The sequence below is a fragment of the Ctenopharyngodon idella genome, chromosome 10, assembly GCF_019924925.1.
Source record: "Ctenopharyngodon idella isolate HZGC_01 chromosome 10, HZGC01, whole genome shotgun sequence".
NCBI lineage: Eukaryota > Metazoa > Chordata > Actinopteri > Cypriniformes > Xenocyprididae > Ctenopharyngodon > Ctenopharyngodon idella.
The window spans coordinates 44,533,735-44,551,120 of record NC_067229.1 but is presented as its reverse complement, the minus strand read 5'-3'; the positions used below and the strand labels follow the sequence as shown (position 1 = coordinate 44,551,120).

Below are 17,386 nucleotides of genomic sequence, written 5' to 3'. Positions count from 1 at the left end.
TAATAAAAAGAAATCTTTATTGCATATTAGAATGATTTCCTAAAGATCATGTGACACTGAAGACTGGAGTAATGATTCTGAAAATTCAGCTCTGCATCACAGGAATAATATTTTATGATATACACGTCACTGGCTTCATTATCAGTCTCCGGTGAGATACTTTGAGAGATGTTGTAGAAAAGTTTATCTGAGATAAATATTTCCCCCATCAGATTCTTTACAGTCAGTCTCTGTTAAATGATCTTCTGCACTGATGAGTTTTGTGGCTGCAAATGTCAAGCTCAGATCTTCTGCTGCTGCCGTCCTGCTGTCCATGAATGGGAAAACTTCTCTGGTAAAGCGGGTCACAAAGCACAGCATCTGCTTTTTGCCGCCCAACTTTTTCCCTCTTGATTGGAAGTTGTAGGCCACCTGGTAGTTTAGTCGAGTCAGAAGTTTTGTGATCTCCAGATCTGGACCTCCTTCCTTTTCCAGCAAATCACAGAGAGTCTGAATCAACACTGAGCCCAGAGGATGCATGAACGCACCGTAACCTTCAAAACAAATGCGACAACTGAACGTGAGTGAGGAAGTGAAGCATTTGTGATTTTACGATCTATGCAAACAATGTTTTGGAGATAATAAATCGTACCTGGTGATGTGGCGTACATAACTGCAGTGTCAATAGGAATGGAAAAAAGCTCAGACATGCCGTCCTCTTCCTTTGAGGATGAAGAGTCTGTCTCCACCTCCACACCTCCATCTGCCTTATATCCTCGACAAGCCTGCACAGCGAGAAGTCATGATAATAAACATTCATTGAAAATCTTTAACAAGTCACAAGCTTTAAGAATAATATCCAACTCAAAATCAATATTTCAGTGACGTTTTAAAGACTGTTTAGCCTTTCTGAATTATGTCCACTATTTTTTTGTAACCACATAGCAAGTGCCACAAAAGTCACAAGTTTAGTACAATTCTGCGAAGCCCTGCACATGACATCAGGACAAACACGCACACACATATATATGTATATATTTTTCTAACCCTAATTGATGGAGTGTGTAGCATTTCTTAAACAAACATGTAGGAAGACGTATCATAGCGATATTCCAGGATGACAATGTCAAGATTCATCAGGCTTAAAATTGTGAAAGAAAGTTTGGGATGGAGCATGAAGAACCATTTTCACACATGAATTGGCATGAGTCCAGACCTTAAATTCATTGAAAGCCTTTAGGATGTGCTGGAGAAGACTTTACAGAGTGCTCACCTCTTACATTGTCAATACAAGATCTTGACCAAAAATGTATGCACCTCTTGATGGAAATAACATCACAACATTCATTTCCATCGAGAGGTGCATCATTTTTGGTCAAGATCTTGCTCTTAAGCATTTGCCTATTTAAATCCAAAAAGAAATTTTTTTTGGCCGGGCAGTGTATATACAGTCAAACCAAAATGTATTCAGACACCTTGAACAATTCATTCATTAATACAGTTTATTCACTATAGTTTAAAAAAATGGTAATAAAATATGACAAGATCTCAGAGTTAAAAAATTAATCTTAATTATGTCAGATAACACTTAAGCAAAACATGGTCAGGTCAAAGTGTCTGAATAATTTTTGGTTCCAAATTTTTATCAATTTTACTGGTAGTCCACTGTATGAAGAATCATACATCTTTCAGAAATTGTACCTGGATGAGGAAGAGTTTGCTCTTGTCCGCCATCGACGGGCCTCCAAAGTAGCTGTAGATCTTGGCCAGTTTCACAGCACATCCGTCAGCACCAAACACAACACCCTCCTCACCATGAGTGGATATGATGCCCACAAAACTGTCTTTGACCGTCTTCTCGCTCTCTGAGGATGGAGGACAGAGAATTAGTTAAAAAGCCAGTGATGTATAACTAAACAAAAGGAACAGATTCTGCATGTTCTTTTTTACAATGACACAATCAATTCCATTCATGTCGCATATCATATATGTTCAGATTTCAGTCTGCATGACATTTAGTCATCGACTAGTAGTTTTGTTGCTCATATGATTCATTCATTCATTCATTTCTGATTGATAGCAACATCAAATCATTGAAATTATTAGACTAAACAATATAATTACCTGCTTTAAATGCTTCATAGATCTCTTCTGCTTCAATGTCTATTCTGATTTCCACAGAGAAGCCGAGTTTGGTGAGGATTTTGTGAAGCCTTTTAGTGTCTCTCTTCACACCGTTCCTCTTGTTCAGACCTGCATCTGGATAGAAGTTCTCCACAGACACTATTAACGCCCTGTTCTTCATCCTCTTGTTTTCTGTGATAGGAAATCTACAAAAAGACATCTTTCTTTTTTCTGTCAAATGCTGAGGTATAATGCAATCAAAAACTGTTTGAGAATAAGTAGAGTCTGTCTCAACATCATGTAACAGATGAGTCCAGCCTTAACAAGGCTCATTTGCATGTCTGTCATGCCATATATGGAGTGTTTCCTCCAGGCAATAACTGCAACACTGGAACTTTTCCTGTAACTTTTCCAGTCAGAAGTTTTAGCTCATAAAAAGGTGATTTACTAGCTTTGTAGGTGCTTGTATTTATCTTCCATATGAACACCTTAGACAGGCAGCATGATTTACAACTCAACACTGTCAACTACTATTGATGTACTTTCCACAGATGTTCTGTATGTCAGCAGGTATAAACACAACAACCAATAAAAATAAAAGAAAGGTTAAAGGACACCGTGGAAAAATTAGCAAAAATAAAAAACAGGGTGAAATGCTTTTCTTATTTTGTGTTTACTTTTTATCAATGGCTATTAAGGTTTCTCTGTGTCAATATTCAAATATTGTTAAGTAGCACATAAACTGTGTTGTCACGTAGTACGTGTTACGTTACTCAGCACCTGAATTTGGCTGTTTTACTCATTTAGCATAAAACCCGATCATCTGCGTTCATTCAAATGAGCAAAAACCTCTCAGTGCTCTTGAGTGAAGTATTTTCAGATGAATTCATGGCATCAGTATTCTTGATCAACAGGCCATGATGAAATCCTGCATGTCTGGATCTGCTGTCACGTACATTCATTTGTGTGCAAAAACCGTAAATGCAGTAAATGTATCGGGCAAAGTGTGACCATGATTACTTAATCTGAGTCACCGTCAACTGAACATTTGTTTCGGTTTTATTTTGAACTCAGGCAGAATATGATCGAAATGATCATCACATTCATTTTCGGTAATTCTGTAAAATGGCTGTTGCATCAGAGCTTATGTAAATTATTTATTAAAAGTGTATTTTTTTAGATCAATTATGCCTAGTAACTTTTTACACTTCCATATTTTGCCATATTTAAAAAAATAGATTTTATTATCATATGGATTTTTTTTTTTTTTTTTACACAAAAGTATTCCAAAAATGTTTAAAGCAAAACTGTCAATAATAAATTATTCTTAAATTATACTACGGAGCTGTTGAATGCTCGAATCTGATTGGTTGACGGACGTTCTAAGGTGTGCAATTATTTTCAGGGAAACACGGCTAAAGTAGTTCTAGGCAGGTCTTGACCGCATTACAGTTCCATATCACTTCGCCAAATGATTTCAGTTATTTCAAAAGGTCTTCACAGCCTACAACAGCAAAAGAAGCAAAAACCCACAAAAACACAGACCAAGCAGATAAATATAGTAAACAATAGGATAAAAACAACAAATTATTGTCATGGTTTTTGCCACAAAATACGTTTTATTGTGTCCTGAAAGCGCATACTCTCCCACTCTCTCTATTTCACTCAAACGCACACACATACAATACGGACACACACTCGTGTAACAGGTACAGAAAGCTTTCTGTTAAATTATGTATTGTTTATTAGAATTCACACAAAATTTTTATACACCTGATAAAACTGCCTAATTGAAATGTGAGTGCTTTCCCCTTTAATTGTGGTGATGACATCATGAGTGAACATAATTTCCTGTTCTGTCTCCTCCTCTTCCTCTTCGCATTGTTAATGCACTAGAGAGGTGAGTTGTAATCTGACACCTGATAATCTTGGTTAATCTTTATTGTAATTGATGCTTTTATGTCTATATTTTCACTCTAATTTATGTGTATAATGTTATTTTTCCTACACTATATTGCAAGAAGTATTGGGACACCCCTCCAAATCATTGAATTCAGGTGTTCCAATCCAATTCTCTGTCTGGCAATCTGATGGACGAGTCTGGGTTTGGCGGTTGCAGGAGAACGGTACTTGCCTGACAGCATTGTGCCAAGTGTAAAGTTTGGTGGAGGGGGGATTATGGTGTGGGGTTGTTTTTCAGGGGTTGGGCTTAGCCCCTTAGTTCCAGTGAAAGGAACTCTTAATGCTTCAGCATACCAAGACATTTTGGACAATTTAATGCTCCCAACTTTGTGGGAACAGTTTGGGGATGACCCCTTCCTGTTCCATCATGACTGCGCACCAGTGCACAAAGCGAGGTCCATAAAGACATGAATGAGCGAGTTTGGTGTGGAGGAATTTCACTGGCCTGCACAGAGTCCTGACCTCAACCTGATAGAACAGCTTTGGGATGAATTAGAGCGGAGACTGCGAGCCAGGCCTTCTCACCAACATCAGTGCCTGACCTCACAAATGCGCTTCTAGAAGAATGGTCAAAAATTCCCATAAACACACTCCTAAACCTTGTGGAAAGCCTTCCCAGAAGAGTTGAAGCTGTTATAGCTGCAAAGGGTGGGCCAACTCCAAATTAAACCCTACGGATTAAGAATGGGATGTCATTAAAGTTCATGTGCACGTAAAGGCAGGCATCCCAAAACTTTTGGCAATATAGTGTATCTTTGTGGTTATTTTTGTCATTTCACCCTGTTTGAGTTGTATTTTTGCATTTGGGCCTAAATGTGGAAATGAGCATGTGTGACAAGTGTACATCACATTTGTTTTATAGAGAAAACAAAGGCGACTCTCACACTAAGAGGCTGTTTATTTGTTTTATATCAGATAAGTAAAAGATCAGCGAAACTGTTCTTCATAACACAACGCAGAAAACAGACCAGTTACACTTGCAAAGAAACGTGTTGTCCACGCTGCTGTGATGAATTAATCAGTAAAATATTTTAGCAACTTAAAAGCTACATAACATTTCTAACAACTATGCAGTTCTTGAGGTAGATAAATTTATAGTTATAGTAGAGATGCTGCTACCGTGAGAGACGCACAGACTCAGGTGGGCTAATTCACATATGCTTATTCTCTCTCTCTCTCTCTCTCTCTCTCTCTCTCTCTCAACTGTATTAAGTCTGGTATCATTGGCTCAAGCCTCCGTTAATAATTCTGAAATGACGTTTTGGAATTAGCAACGGAGGCTTGGGATAAAATGTGTAAGAAATTTGTCCCACACTTAAGAGTGTTTTAAGGACAAAAACCTGACAAATGTCTTGAAATACAACATTGGAACAGTGTCTTGAGGTGTGGTAACCGTAGCACAAGAGGAATAATTGACTCCGGACTGTTTAATTTTTAGAAAATAATGCACACTTCGCTTTGCGTCATGGCCGCATTACCATCTCAGGTGTGCATTATTTTCTAATAATTCAACGGCCTGTTGTCAATTATTCCTTACTTACGCTTTAATTACTCTTTGTTTGGGATCAGTACAGTAAGGACATTTATAATATTACAAAAGATTTTGTCACAAGATGAAGATGGGCTACAAATATCAACATGGTTTATTTAAACAAAAGGGTAGACAGTAACAGTGTGCTGCAAAACACTAGCAAACATCGGCTGACCAACATAGAGTGAACGTGAGGAACTAATGCTGTGTTCACGCCACCTCGTATTTACTTGAATCTTGAGATGACAACACGTGACATTATATTCTGAGCTGTACACGTGGGAGCTTTCAGAAAACTCCCATCCTACAAGCTGTAATTAAGAGCTCTATGAGGACGTGAACACTTTTTACAAGCTAGAATCTTGGAATTACGAGGTGAACGCACCTTAAATACGCAGTGATAATGAGGAGATGATGAACAGCTGTGATTATCTGATGTGTGTCCATGGGAATTGATGACTGGCAGGAAAACTTAAAGGAACACATGTGACTGATGAAAACGAAACTGAAAGTCCATGAGAACGAAACTTAAGGTGAATGAGTCAAGATAACTGTGACAGATTTCTTTTTGAAATAAAAGCTGTTCTTTTGAACTTTCTATTTATCAACGAATCCTAGAAAAATGTAGCACCATTTCCACACTGTTTTTATTGAGCACCATATATACATTAGGAGGTTGCAAAAACTCATGACACATGAATGGACATCTTCTTGCAGAAGATTAAACTTTACGTGACATGGTGTCACTGGCTTCATTATCAGTCTCCGGTGAGATACTCTGAGAGATGTTATAGAAAAGCTTATCTGAGATCAAGATTTCCCCCGTCAGTCTCTGTTAAATGATCTTCAGCTGATGGAGCTCTTCCGGGACCTTACAGGATCACTGATGAGTTTTGTGGCTGCAAAGATCAAGCTCAAATCTTCTGCTGCTGCCGTCTTGCTGAATGGGAAAACTTCTCTGGTAAAGCGGGTCACAAAGCACGGCATCTGCTTTTTGCCGCCCAACTTTTCCCCTCTTGATTGGAAGTTGTAGGCCACCTGGTAGTTTAGTCGAGTCAGAAGTTTTGTGATCTCCAGATCTGGACCTCCTTCCTTTTCCAGCAAATCACAGAGAGTCTGAATCAATGCTGAGCCCAGAGGATGCATGAACGCACCGTAACCTTCAAAACAAATGTGACACATGAACGTGAGTGAGGACGTGAAGCATTTGTGACTTTACAATCTATGCAAACAATGTTTTGGAGATAATAAATCATACCTGGTGATGTGGCGTACATAACTGCAGTGTCAATAGGAATGGAAAAAAGCTCAGACATGCCGTCCTCTTCTTCTGAGGATGAAGAGTCTGTCTCCACCTCCACACCTCCATCTAACTCATATCCTCGACAAGCCTGCACAGCGAGAAGTCATGATAATAAACATTCAATTAAAGTCTGTAACAAGCCACAAGCTTTAAAAATAATATCCAACTCAAAATCAATATTTCATGTCTACATATTTTATTCAGTGAGCAGCCGTGCCATAAGCTTTACTCTATGGCAGTCATTTTTGGCTGTGAACAGTACAAGTGTGACTTTTTAAAAGACTTTTTAGCCTTTCCGAATCATGTCCACATTTTTTTGTTTGTCCCGCACGTCATGTGTAGGGCTCTGTACAATTTTGATTCAAGTAAAAAATGTAAACATTTTCAAAACGCTAAGTATAGGGTGAAGGAATTCAAAACTGGAACAGCCATCGATACTTGCTGAAGCACAGGCTCTTGTGCAAGAACATGACAGTCACAAGAGTTTCACAAGTGAGTACATTTTTCAGAAATTGCACCTGGATCAGGAAGAGTTTGCTCTTGTCTGCCATTAAAGGGCCTCCAAAGTAGCTGTAGATCTTGGCCAGTTTCACAGCACATCCGTCAGCACCAAACACAACACCCTCCTCACCATGAGTGGATATGATGCCCACAAAACAGTCTTTGACCATCTTTTCGCTCTCTGAGGATGGAGGACAGAGAATTAGTTAAAAAGCCAGTGATGTATAACTAAACAAAAGGAACAGATTCTGCATGTTCTTTTTTGAGCTTATTTGTTCCCATTGAAAGTATTAACTATCTTCAGGCAATACCCATAAGCTGTCATTGTTCATGAGGTTAAAGACAGATTTACAATGACACAATCTCTTCCAATCAAATCGCATCATTTCTGATTGATAGCAATACCAAATTGTCATTCAACGCCCCCAAACCCGAGAAGAATCGTAATTTCTTTGCATATTAAAATCAAATTGTTTTTTTTAACAAAAATGTACAAGTTAGAGTTTGTGCCAATCTGTACTTGCTGATAATTGTGTACACTAGGCCTATTATTAACAGACATGGACTTTGGCTCCAATAAATTACCTTATGTAACACAAAAGCAAACATCGCAGATATGAAACATGAATTCTGCTAGGGAGAAAAAATACTTATTAGACTAAACAATATAATTACCTGCTTTAAATGCTTCATAGATCTCTTCTGCTTCAATGTCTATTCTGATTTCCACAGAGAAGCCGAGTTTGGTGAGGATTTTGTGAAGCCTTTGAGTGTCTCTCTTCACACCGTTCCTCTTGTTCAGATCTGCATCTGGATAGAAGTTCTCCACAGACACTATTAACGCCCTGTTCTTCATCCTCTTGTTTTCTGTGAAAGGAAATCTACAAAAAGACATCTCTCTTCTGTCAAACTCTGAGGTATAATGCAGTCAAAAACTGTTTGAGAATAAGGAGAGTCTGTCTCAACATCATATAACAGGTAAGTCCAGCCTTAATGAGACTCATTTGCAGTCTGTCATGCTATATATGGAGTGTTTCCTCCAGGCATTAACTGTGTCATCCGTCTGATCTACGCAACACTGGCACTTCCTAGACGAATCAGAAGGTTTAGCTCATAAAAAGGTGATTTACTACCTTTGTAGGTGCTTGTATTTATCTTCCAATTTATCAGCAATGGTTTGTTGGTAACTGAGGATGTAAGAAAATTGCAACAAAATTAATAGTAGAAAAATAGAAAAGAAAGAAAACTTCCAGTCATAAGCTCAAATCTTTCAAATTAAAATTATACTCTACATTTTTGTAATATATAATTACATAAAATTATAATAAATGCCTAGTTCTGTCATAAAACTCGGTTGATGGGTCCTTAACGCAAACTGATGATATAGAGTACCTCAGAGATGATGTATTTTTGTAGGCCAACCCGGAAGTTAGCGGCGCACGGGTTCCCTCGATCGAAAGCCTATGCATTTTTCCCATAGACTTTTGGAAAATCACAAAAAATAAGCTCTGTGTTTAACAAAGGGTTATGACACTTACACGTTTTGTCTATCAAGATAATCTTTACAAGTTAACACAACATCTATACATTTTGAAGCCTAAATAAAGTCGTCAGATATAAAAAGCTAACAGTAGGCTATAAACGGACTACAGCACACCATGGTCGCGGATCAACGTCACCACCACCAAGCTTCCTCAAACTTTATTTAAAAAACAACTTTATTTAAAAACATGCTCGCTAATTATGATCTGTGCTGTGTATGAATACTTATCCACTTTTTCATGAGAAATGCTGTCCAAATGTCCTGTTTGTCATGATGACATCTAAAGTCCCCGCCAAAAGAAGTAGTCCCTTTTAGCAACTTGTTAGCAACTGCCGTTTTTAAGACACAATAAAGGTTTAAAAAATCACAAGCGGGTTATAACTGATGTGTTTTTATGTCATAGATCAAAACATGAAAATATTTAGAGGCTTTGTTAACCACAGACCTTATTTCAGGCGATTTAGCAAAAACCCATTCAAAAAACCCATTGACTTTAGGGCAATGGAACTGGAATTCCTAAAATGCTAACTCGCTTCCGGGTGTTGCCTACAAAAACACATCATCCCTGAGGTAGGCTACTCTATTCTCAGTAGGGCTGGGTATTGACACAATTTTCACGATTCAATTCGATTTCTATTCACATGCTTGCGATTCAATTCGATTATGATTTCGATTGGATTCGATTCTATGTCGATTACTTTGGATGTAGTATATCAGTTACAGTACATGGCAAATTTTCTAGAGGAAAAAAATCTCTCAACTAATGCTGTACACTACACATGGGAGTCAGTTGGTACTACTTTACTATAATAATAAAGGTTAAAATTAACTTATTTATATACAAACACTTAAATTACACTCAATTATGTTTTTTTATAATAAATAAGTTTTTTTTATTTTTTTTATTTAAATCGTGGCTGTCATAACTGATTTATTTAAACATGCATTAACATTATAATGAATATGTAACGGTGCATAGCTATATTTATCAGAATGCTGCTTTCTAGAGTTCACTTTTCTAGCTGACTAACGAGTTTATGATCACTGAATGTGTTTTTCTGAGGTAAATGTGACGTTACGTGACATTATTTACAAGCTGTTTTATTGACGTCTTTCCGAGGTTGAAACACTGATTGAGCTATTACATGAGACATGATACGGATTTCGGTAAGTTGTACTGTATATTTTAACATACTTTCAGATGTTTAGTCATGTTTATTTCGCGCTTTAACTGGTATTAAAGCAGAGGAGAGGATGTTCACATGCGCTCCGTACTGCCGCTTCTCTTTATCTGAGGTGCAAAAGCGATCTGTCACGCCACATTAAACAGCGCCAAAACGGTATTTATTTTTTTGAATCTCATAATAAGATGGACGTCATTTGAAATCTGAGACTTTGCTTCATATCAAAAGTAACAAAGCACAAAGATTATTGCGATTTATTGGATGGGAGGCGCACTACATGTTCTGTTCATCAACTGAAAACAGACTAGGATTCTTAAGATTTAAGAATCGATATCGGTTCGTAAAAATGAGATTCGATTAAAATCGAGAAATCGATATTGTTTACCCAGCCCTAATTCTCAGTGTTAACTACTTGGCACAAGCTGATTAGTTCAAGTCACATTTGCAGCCAATGAGCTTGCTGCTCACATTTAAATGGCTCTTTAGCATTCACTGTTGCAGTTTGCACCATGCTTTCAGAGTTCCTTTGAAAGGCCTCCACCTTCCCCAGCTCCACCTGTATAGATGGGTAATTTTATATATACTATTTGTGAAGCAACAGTATGTCTTGCATATGCACAGCAGTGTATCAGCATATGTATTTGGCAGTAGCAAGTTCCTGTACTTGCTCAGCAGCATCAATTCAGCAGCAGCGTAGCAGATCTATTATTATAATATATTATAATAAATCAAGCTTTTGTGGTGACGGCACACCTTTATTTGTGCTGAAGAAGGGTGGATATGAACACAGTAGACAGTCAGCATTATTTACAACTCAACACTGCCAGCTATTATTGATGTAGGCTATGCTTTCCACAGAACTTCTGTATGCCAGCAGGTATGAACACAAACAGCCAATAAAAATATAAGAAAGGGTAAAGGACATGCAAATTAGCAGAAAACAGGGTGAAATGCTTTTCATATTCTGTGTTTTTTTTTGGGAAATGCATTACAAGTAACTTGAGTTACGTAATCAGATTACTTTTTTCAAGTAACTAGTAAAGTAACGCATTACTTTTTCAATTTACAACAAAATATCTAAGTTACTTTAAGTAAATAACGCAAGTTACTTTGTTTTCACATTTATTGACTGACAGCTCTCCTGTCCCCATGTTGAGAGAAATAAAGTGCTGAGGCGTTGTGTGCGCTGTCTGAACATGATGGTTATTGTAGTTCTATTGTAGTCCAATTCGTACATATTTTACGAGGTGGCTAATTCGTACGAATTTGTACAACCTCACTCATACGAATTCATACGATTTGTCTAAACCCCAGTGACTGGTAGGTTTAGGGGCGGGGTTAGGGGTAGGTCATTCGTTTGAATTCATTCCAATTTGGCAACTCGTAAAATATGTACGATTTAGCAAAAAACGTATGAATTTGTAGAAATGAGGTGGTAAGAATTAGCCACCTCGTAAAATATGTACGAACTGCCGTGAGATCGGGTTGGCATTTACTCATCTCACTTGCATGAAAACATTCAGTATTTCTCAAAATGAATAAAAACAATGAAATGCAATCTCGGAATTTTACACAAACCTGTAATAATTAACTATATTAAATTACACGTTTATGTATTTAACCTCACTTTATTAACCAATGTCTTTGCTGCTGATCTTCAGTGATCCAATTCAACCATACTAATAAGCAAAAATTACTTTAGATTAGATTTAGAAATAAGTGTTCAACTTTCTTCTCCTGTGTCCTGTTCTTCTTTAATCCAGAATGGCAGCACAGCTGAAAGGTTTGTTTGAGCTGCGCCCTCTACTGTACAGGAGTAAACATGCATTTCCTTCAGCCTGAAGCTTAATTATTTCACTTTTGGTCTTAAAGGGCCTTAACATTTGCCGAAAATATAACTTTTTTATTGTTACTAAAAAACAAACAAGCAAGCCCAGCCCAGGTGAGAAAAAGTAACGCATTACTTTTCATAGAAAGTAACTAAGTAACGCAGTTAGTTACTTTTTTAGGGCGTAATGCAATATTGTAATGCATTACTTTTAAAAGTAACTTTCCTCAACACCGGTGTTTACTTTGTATCAATTGCTTTTCAAGTTTCTCTGTGTCAATATTCAAATATAAATCATTGTTTAGACCACTGCAGAAGTAGCACATAAACAGCATTGTCACGTACTAGGTAGGCTACGTGTTACGTTTCTCAGCACCTGAATTTGGCTATTTTAAATCATTTTATTAATTGCAGACTTTCCATTTGTATATCACTTCTTGTCATCAGCATATTTAAATATTTTTAAACATCTAAAAAAAAATAGAAACATGGCATTTGAATGTCTCAGAATTATATTTTTCACATGCGCCTTATGATGGAAGACTATTTTAGTCTCATAGGAAATGTTTTTTTGTAGGCCAAAACCCAGAAACGAGTTTGCATTTTAGCACGCTTTTGTCTTTGTTTATCTGTTTCATGGTTTTGTCCCCTGCCTCTTTTCTGGTTTCCCCTGTTTCCTGCCTGGTGTTTGTTTTGGATTTTTTGCATGTTTTGACCTCTTGCCTGTTTTGGATTACAAAGGATCCTCAACCTTCACACCTCAGAGCAGTTCATGACAACTATATAGAACATACTTCTTAAAGTAAGTACTTATTCAAAAAGAGTAACTGCTCAACAGAGTATACGATTTCAGATGTAGCCTTGGCCATTATATTTATGCTTCAAATCCATAAAAGTTGTTCATTTGTGAAGATCATCATGATGAACTAAACGTGTAAGAATCATAAACTTTTGCTGGTCACAGAGCTTATTTTCTACAATAAAAATGATCAGTTCCTGCTTTTCCTTCATGACTGTAAAACTGTAAGTTAGTTTCTTGCGGATTGCATGTTGTCATTGACGTCTGTTTCTCTTGATAAAGTAATCTTGGTACAGTGTGTTCCAATCATTCATGTCAAGAAGTACTACAACTCATGATGATGCACATCTCTCGGTCTCAGATGCTAATAGATAAATGGCAGCGTCATCTGGAAGTTCCAGTAAGTAGTGAATTACCAGACAATTTGTTACTGACATTCCAGATGCTCATTTAATGTCTAACATGCCATAGAAATAATAGTCATCACTCTGCAAACAGTTAAATGTAACCTGGCATTAGTGTTTGTGACCAACAGGCCATGTAGAAAGTTTGGATTGGCTGTCAACTCACATCACATGAGCACTTGAAACTAGTACAGAGTGTGCAATAAACGGTTCACACCTTGAAGTACAGTAAATAATGACTATGTATTATGACCATGACATAACTAGGCGTAACGTTTGTTTCCAACAGGTTCAGTGTTTCCCGGAATCAGTATTTCATTAAAATGCTGTTGCACAAGATATCAAACTGAACTTCAAAAATTGTCTCCAATGTAGGATTTATTTGTGTATCACATATAGCAGACAAACACTTTCAAGATTTAGATATATAATAACACAAAATAAATAACAGAATATTCATATGATTGTTTTACTTTAGAAAAATAAATAAAAGTAGTAGCAAATTCCCTAAGACTTCAAAGGAACATAGGACACATCCTGCACGTTTCCCAACAGTTCACTGCTGTGGCGTTACGTTATCTCATCAAATGAGATAATATCAGAGGTGTAAAGAGTACATAAAAACCATACTTGAGTAGAAGTACTGATACCTTGCATCGAAAATGACTCCACTACAAGTTACAAGTAACCAATTCCAATACGACTTGAGTAAAAGTATTAAAGTATCTGATTTTAACAGTACTTAAGTATTTTACTCATGCTGAATGTAGGCTCAGAGATGCACTAGTCCTGAGAGACATGCCAGTGAAAATAAGAAACAATTGATTTGTAAGATGAGAAATCAAGTTTATTTTCTAAAATCAAAATAAAACTGAACACCTCAATATTGCAATAAATCAAGGTCGACACAACAACCTTTTAACGTCTACAAACTCTCAAGTCTCAGTTAAGCTCAAGAGGCCATAAGTAAATCAATATCCTTCAAAATGGTCTTGTAAATATAGCGGATAAATAAAACAATGTTAAGTAAAATTAAATAGTCAAAGTCTACTGTATGTGCTGGTTTGAGCCTCATCACCAGCTGCAGTCAACATCTGCGATCAGCAACTACCTGCTAATGCACTCACATTCACGTAAAGTGTCCTTGTTGACAAGTTTTGGGGGAGTAAAGGCAAAATGCACAAGATATAGAACCTTCAATGCCCTTAGATGGAGATATCGCTTCTTTATATCAGAAACAAACTGCAGAAAAAGTTAGCTGCCATGATGTATATGTAGTGTGTAATTGTATTATTCATCACAAATGTAGTGGAGTAAAAAGTACATTTACTTGTTCAAAAATGTAGTCAAGTAGAGAGTAAAAGTTGCTAATATCTTTGATACTCAGTACAACTACAAAGTAGCCAAAAAGATACTCAAGTACAGTAACTAATTACATTTACTCAAGTACTTTACACCTCTGGATAATATAGATGTCTAACAAGAAGTCGTATTCTTTACAGTCAGTCTCTGTTAAATGATCTTCAGCTGATGGAGCTCTTCCGGGACCTTCTGGGTTCATCGATGAGTTTTGTGGCTGCAAATGTCAAGCTCAAATCTTCTGCTGCTGCCGTCCTGCTGTCCATGAATGGGAAAACTTCTCTGGTAAAGCGGGTCACAAAGCACGGCATCTGCTTTTTGCCGCCCAACATTTTCCCTCTTGATTGGAAGTTGTAGGCCACCTGGTAGTTTAGTCGAGTCAGAAGTTTTGTGATCTCCAGATCTGGACCTCCTTCCTTTTCCAGCAAATCACAGAGAGTCTGAATCAACACTGAGCCCAGAGGATGCATGAACGCACCGTAACCTTCAAAACAAATGCGACAATTGAACGTGAGTGAGGAAGTGAAGCATTTGTGACTGTACGATCTATGCAAACAATGTTTTGGAGATAATACCTGGTGATGTGGCGTACATAACTGCAGTGTCAATAGGAATGGAAAAAAGCTCAGACATGCCGTCCTCTTCCTCTGAGGATGAAGAGTCTGTCTCCACCTCCACACCTCCATCCAACTCATATCCTCGACAAGCCTGCACAGCAAAAAGTCACGATAATAAACATTCCATCAAAATCTGTAACAACCCATCGATATTTAGCGCACAGACTCTAATGCAGGAATATGAAAGGTCACAAGAGTACATTTTTCAGAAATTGTACCTGGATGAGGAAGAGTTTGCTCTTGTCCGCCATTGACGGGCCTCCAAAGTAGCTGTAGATCTCGGCCAGTTTCACGGCACATCCGTCAGCACCAAACACAACACCCTCCTCACCATGAGTGGATATGATGCCCACAAAACTGTCTTTGACCGTCTTCTCGCTCTCTGAGGATGGAGGACAGAGTTAGTGAGTATCTGGAATGGATGGTGCAATTTTTTATTTTTAAGCTTATTATTAAAAAGTCTACTACTCTCATTATCTGCAGTCAAATTTGACTGATTCATAATGGCATCCAAACCTTTCTAATTTACAGAATTTACAACAACAAAAGGGGTGTAAAAAGAAGTCGCATCTGTAAATGCATCTGTGCTTTACTGTTAAACATTGACTTAAATTTAAATTTTTTGGATCATCACATAACATGAAAATGAACATTGCAGTCATAAAACATAAATTACATAGTAAAGTAAACATTAACACATGATGGCTCACTTTACCTGCTTTAAATGCTTCATAGATCTCTTCTGCTTCAATGTCTATTCTGATTTCCACAGAGAAGCCGAGTTTGGTGAGGATATTGTGAAGTCTTCGAGAGTCTCTCTTTACACCCTTCCTCTTGCTCAGACCTGCATCTGGATAGAAGTTCTCCACAGACACTATTAATGCCCTGTTCTTCACAGTCTTGTTAGCTGTGAAAGGAAATCTACAAAAAGACATGGTTCTCTCTTGTCAAACGCTGATTTTCAATGCAATCAAATTGTGTCAGAATAAGCTGACTCTAAGTTATCTGCCTGTATTTATAGTATGAGCCCTGCCCTCGTTTCAGAAGTCACTTGTCATTTATGGCTTTCCTAGGCATAGATTTTTGTGTCATCACTCGTGATTGCACAACTTTGTCAGGTGCGTGATGTCTGCAAATCTAGAACGGAATAAAACCTGTAGGTGCTTTTTAGGTATTTACACTTGCAAAGATTTGTGAGGAAACAGGAAGCAGCAATTCGACTGAAGTCAGGGACAGAAAATAAGGGGAGATCCAATAAATATTTCTAGATAGTTTATAATTATTATTGAAAGTTAATTTTTCTGTATAGGCACAAACACTGTAAAAAAAAAAAAAAAAAAAAAGTTAAATTAAAATGATACAGTACGAGTGGAAAATACTGTTTCAGTCTTTCTACTTCAAAATTGTGTTTACTTAAAAAATATTTAAAAACAAAAATGTTTAATTGAATGTGTTACTATTTCTTTGGAATTATTTGGGAAACTTACTAACAATTCGATTTTGTGAACATTGTTACAAAGTGAATCCTACAACAAATTTTATTCAGTGTAATGTGGAAACAAACAAACTACTGAGTTCATTTAATACACATTGACAGAAGCATGTTGTCATATTACATGGTAAACATCGGGCATAACATTATGACCACCTTCCTAATATTGTGTTGGTCCCCCTTTTGCTGCCAAATCAGCCCTGACCCGTCGAGGCATGGACTCCACTAGAGCCCTGAAGGTGTGCTGTGGTATCTGGCACCAAGATGTTAGCAGCAGATCCTTTAAGTCCTGTAAGTTGTGAGGTGGAGCCTCCATGAATCGGACTTGTTTGTTTAGCACATCCCACAGATGCTGGATCGGATTGAGATCTGGGGAATTTGGAGGCCAAGTCAACACCTCAAACTTATTGTGCTCCTCAAACCATTTTTGCTTTGTGGCAGGGTGGATTATCCTGCTGAATGAGGCCACAGCCACCAGGGAATACTGTTTCCATGAAAGGGTGTACATGGTCTGCGATGGTGCTTAAGTAGGTGGTACGTGTCAAAGTAACATCCACATGGATGGCAGGACCCAAGGTTTCCCAGCAGAACATTGCCCAAAGGATCACACTGCCTCCACCGGCTTGCCTTCTTCCCATAGTGCATCCTGGTGCCATGTGTGTAAGCAACGCACACGCACCTGGCCATCCACGTGATGTAAAAGAAATGTGACCAGGCCACCTTCTTCCATTGCTCCGAGGTCCAGTTCTGACGCTCACGT

At 37.7% G+C, this 17,386-nt stretch overlaps 1 protein-coding gene across 9 annotated transcripts; it reads right to left on the bottom strand.

The window, feature by feature from the left end:
* On the bottom strand, nt 1-16,721 carry casp17 (caspase 17, apoptosis-related cysteine peptidase). Of its 9 annotated transcripts, XM_051907611.1 has the most exons (6): nt 8,793-9,430; nt 8,534-8,587; nt 8,076-8,281; nt 7,418-7,581; nt 6,855-6,987; nt 5,686-6,756 (listed from the first exon to the last, which is right to left on the bottom strand). In XM_051907611.1, the coding sequence occupies exons 1-6, from the start codon at nt 8,876-8,878 to the stop codon at nt 6,443-6,445; spliced, it is 957 nt and encodes a 318-aa protein (XP_051763571.1). In that variant the 5' UTR covers nt 8,879-9,430; the 3' UTR covers nt 5,686-6,442. The 9 variants fall into 9 exon arrangements, with proteins under 9 accessions (XP_051763580.1, XP_051763575.1, XP_051763574.1 ...); XM_051907620.1 differs by lacking the exons at nt 5,686-6,756; nt 6,855-6,987; nt 7,418-7,581 and adding exons at nt 1-533; nt 632-764; nt 1,681-1,844 and having other exon boundaries at nt 8,534-9,426; XM_051907619.1 differs by lacking the exons at nt 6,855-6,987; nt 7,418-7,581; nt 8,076-8,281; nt 8,534-8,587; nt 8,793-9,430 and adding exons at nt 14,927-15,001; nt 15,093-15,225; nt 15,353-15,516; nt 15,850-16,721 and having other exon boundaries at nt 4,946-6,681.
* Between the last annotated feature and the right edge of the window lie 665 nt (nt 16,722-17,386).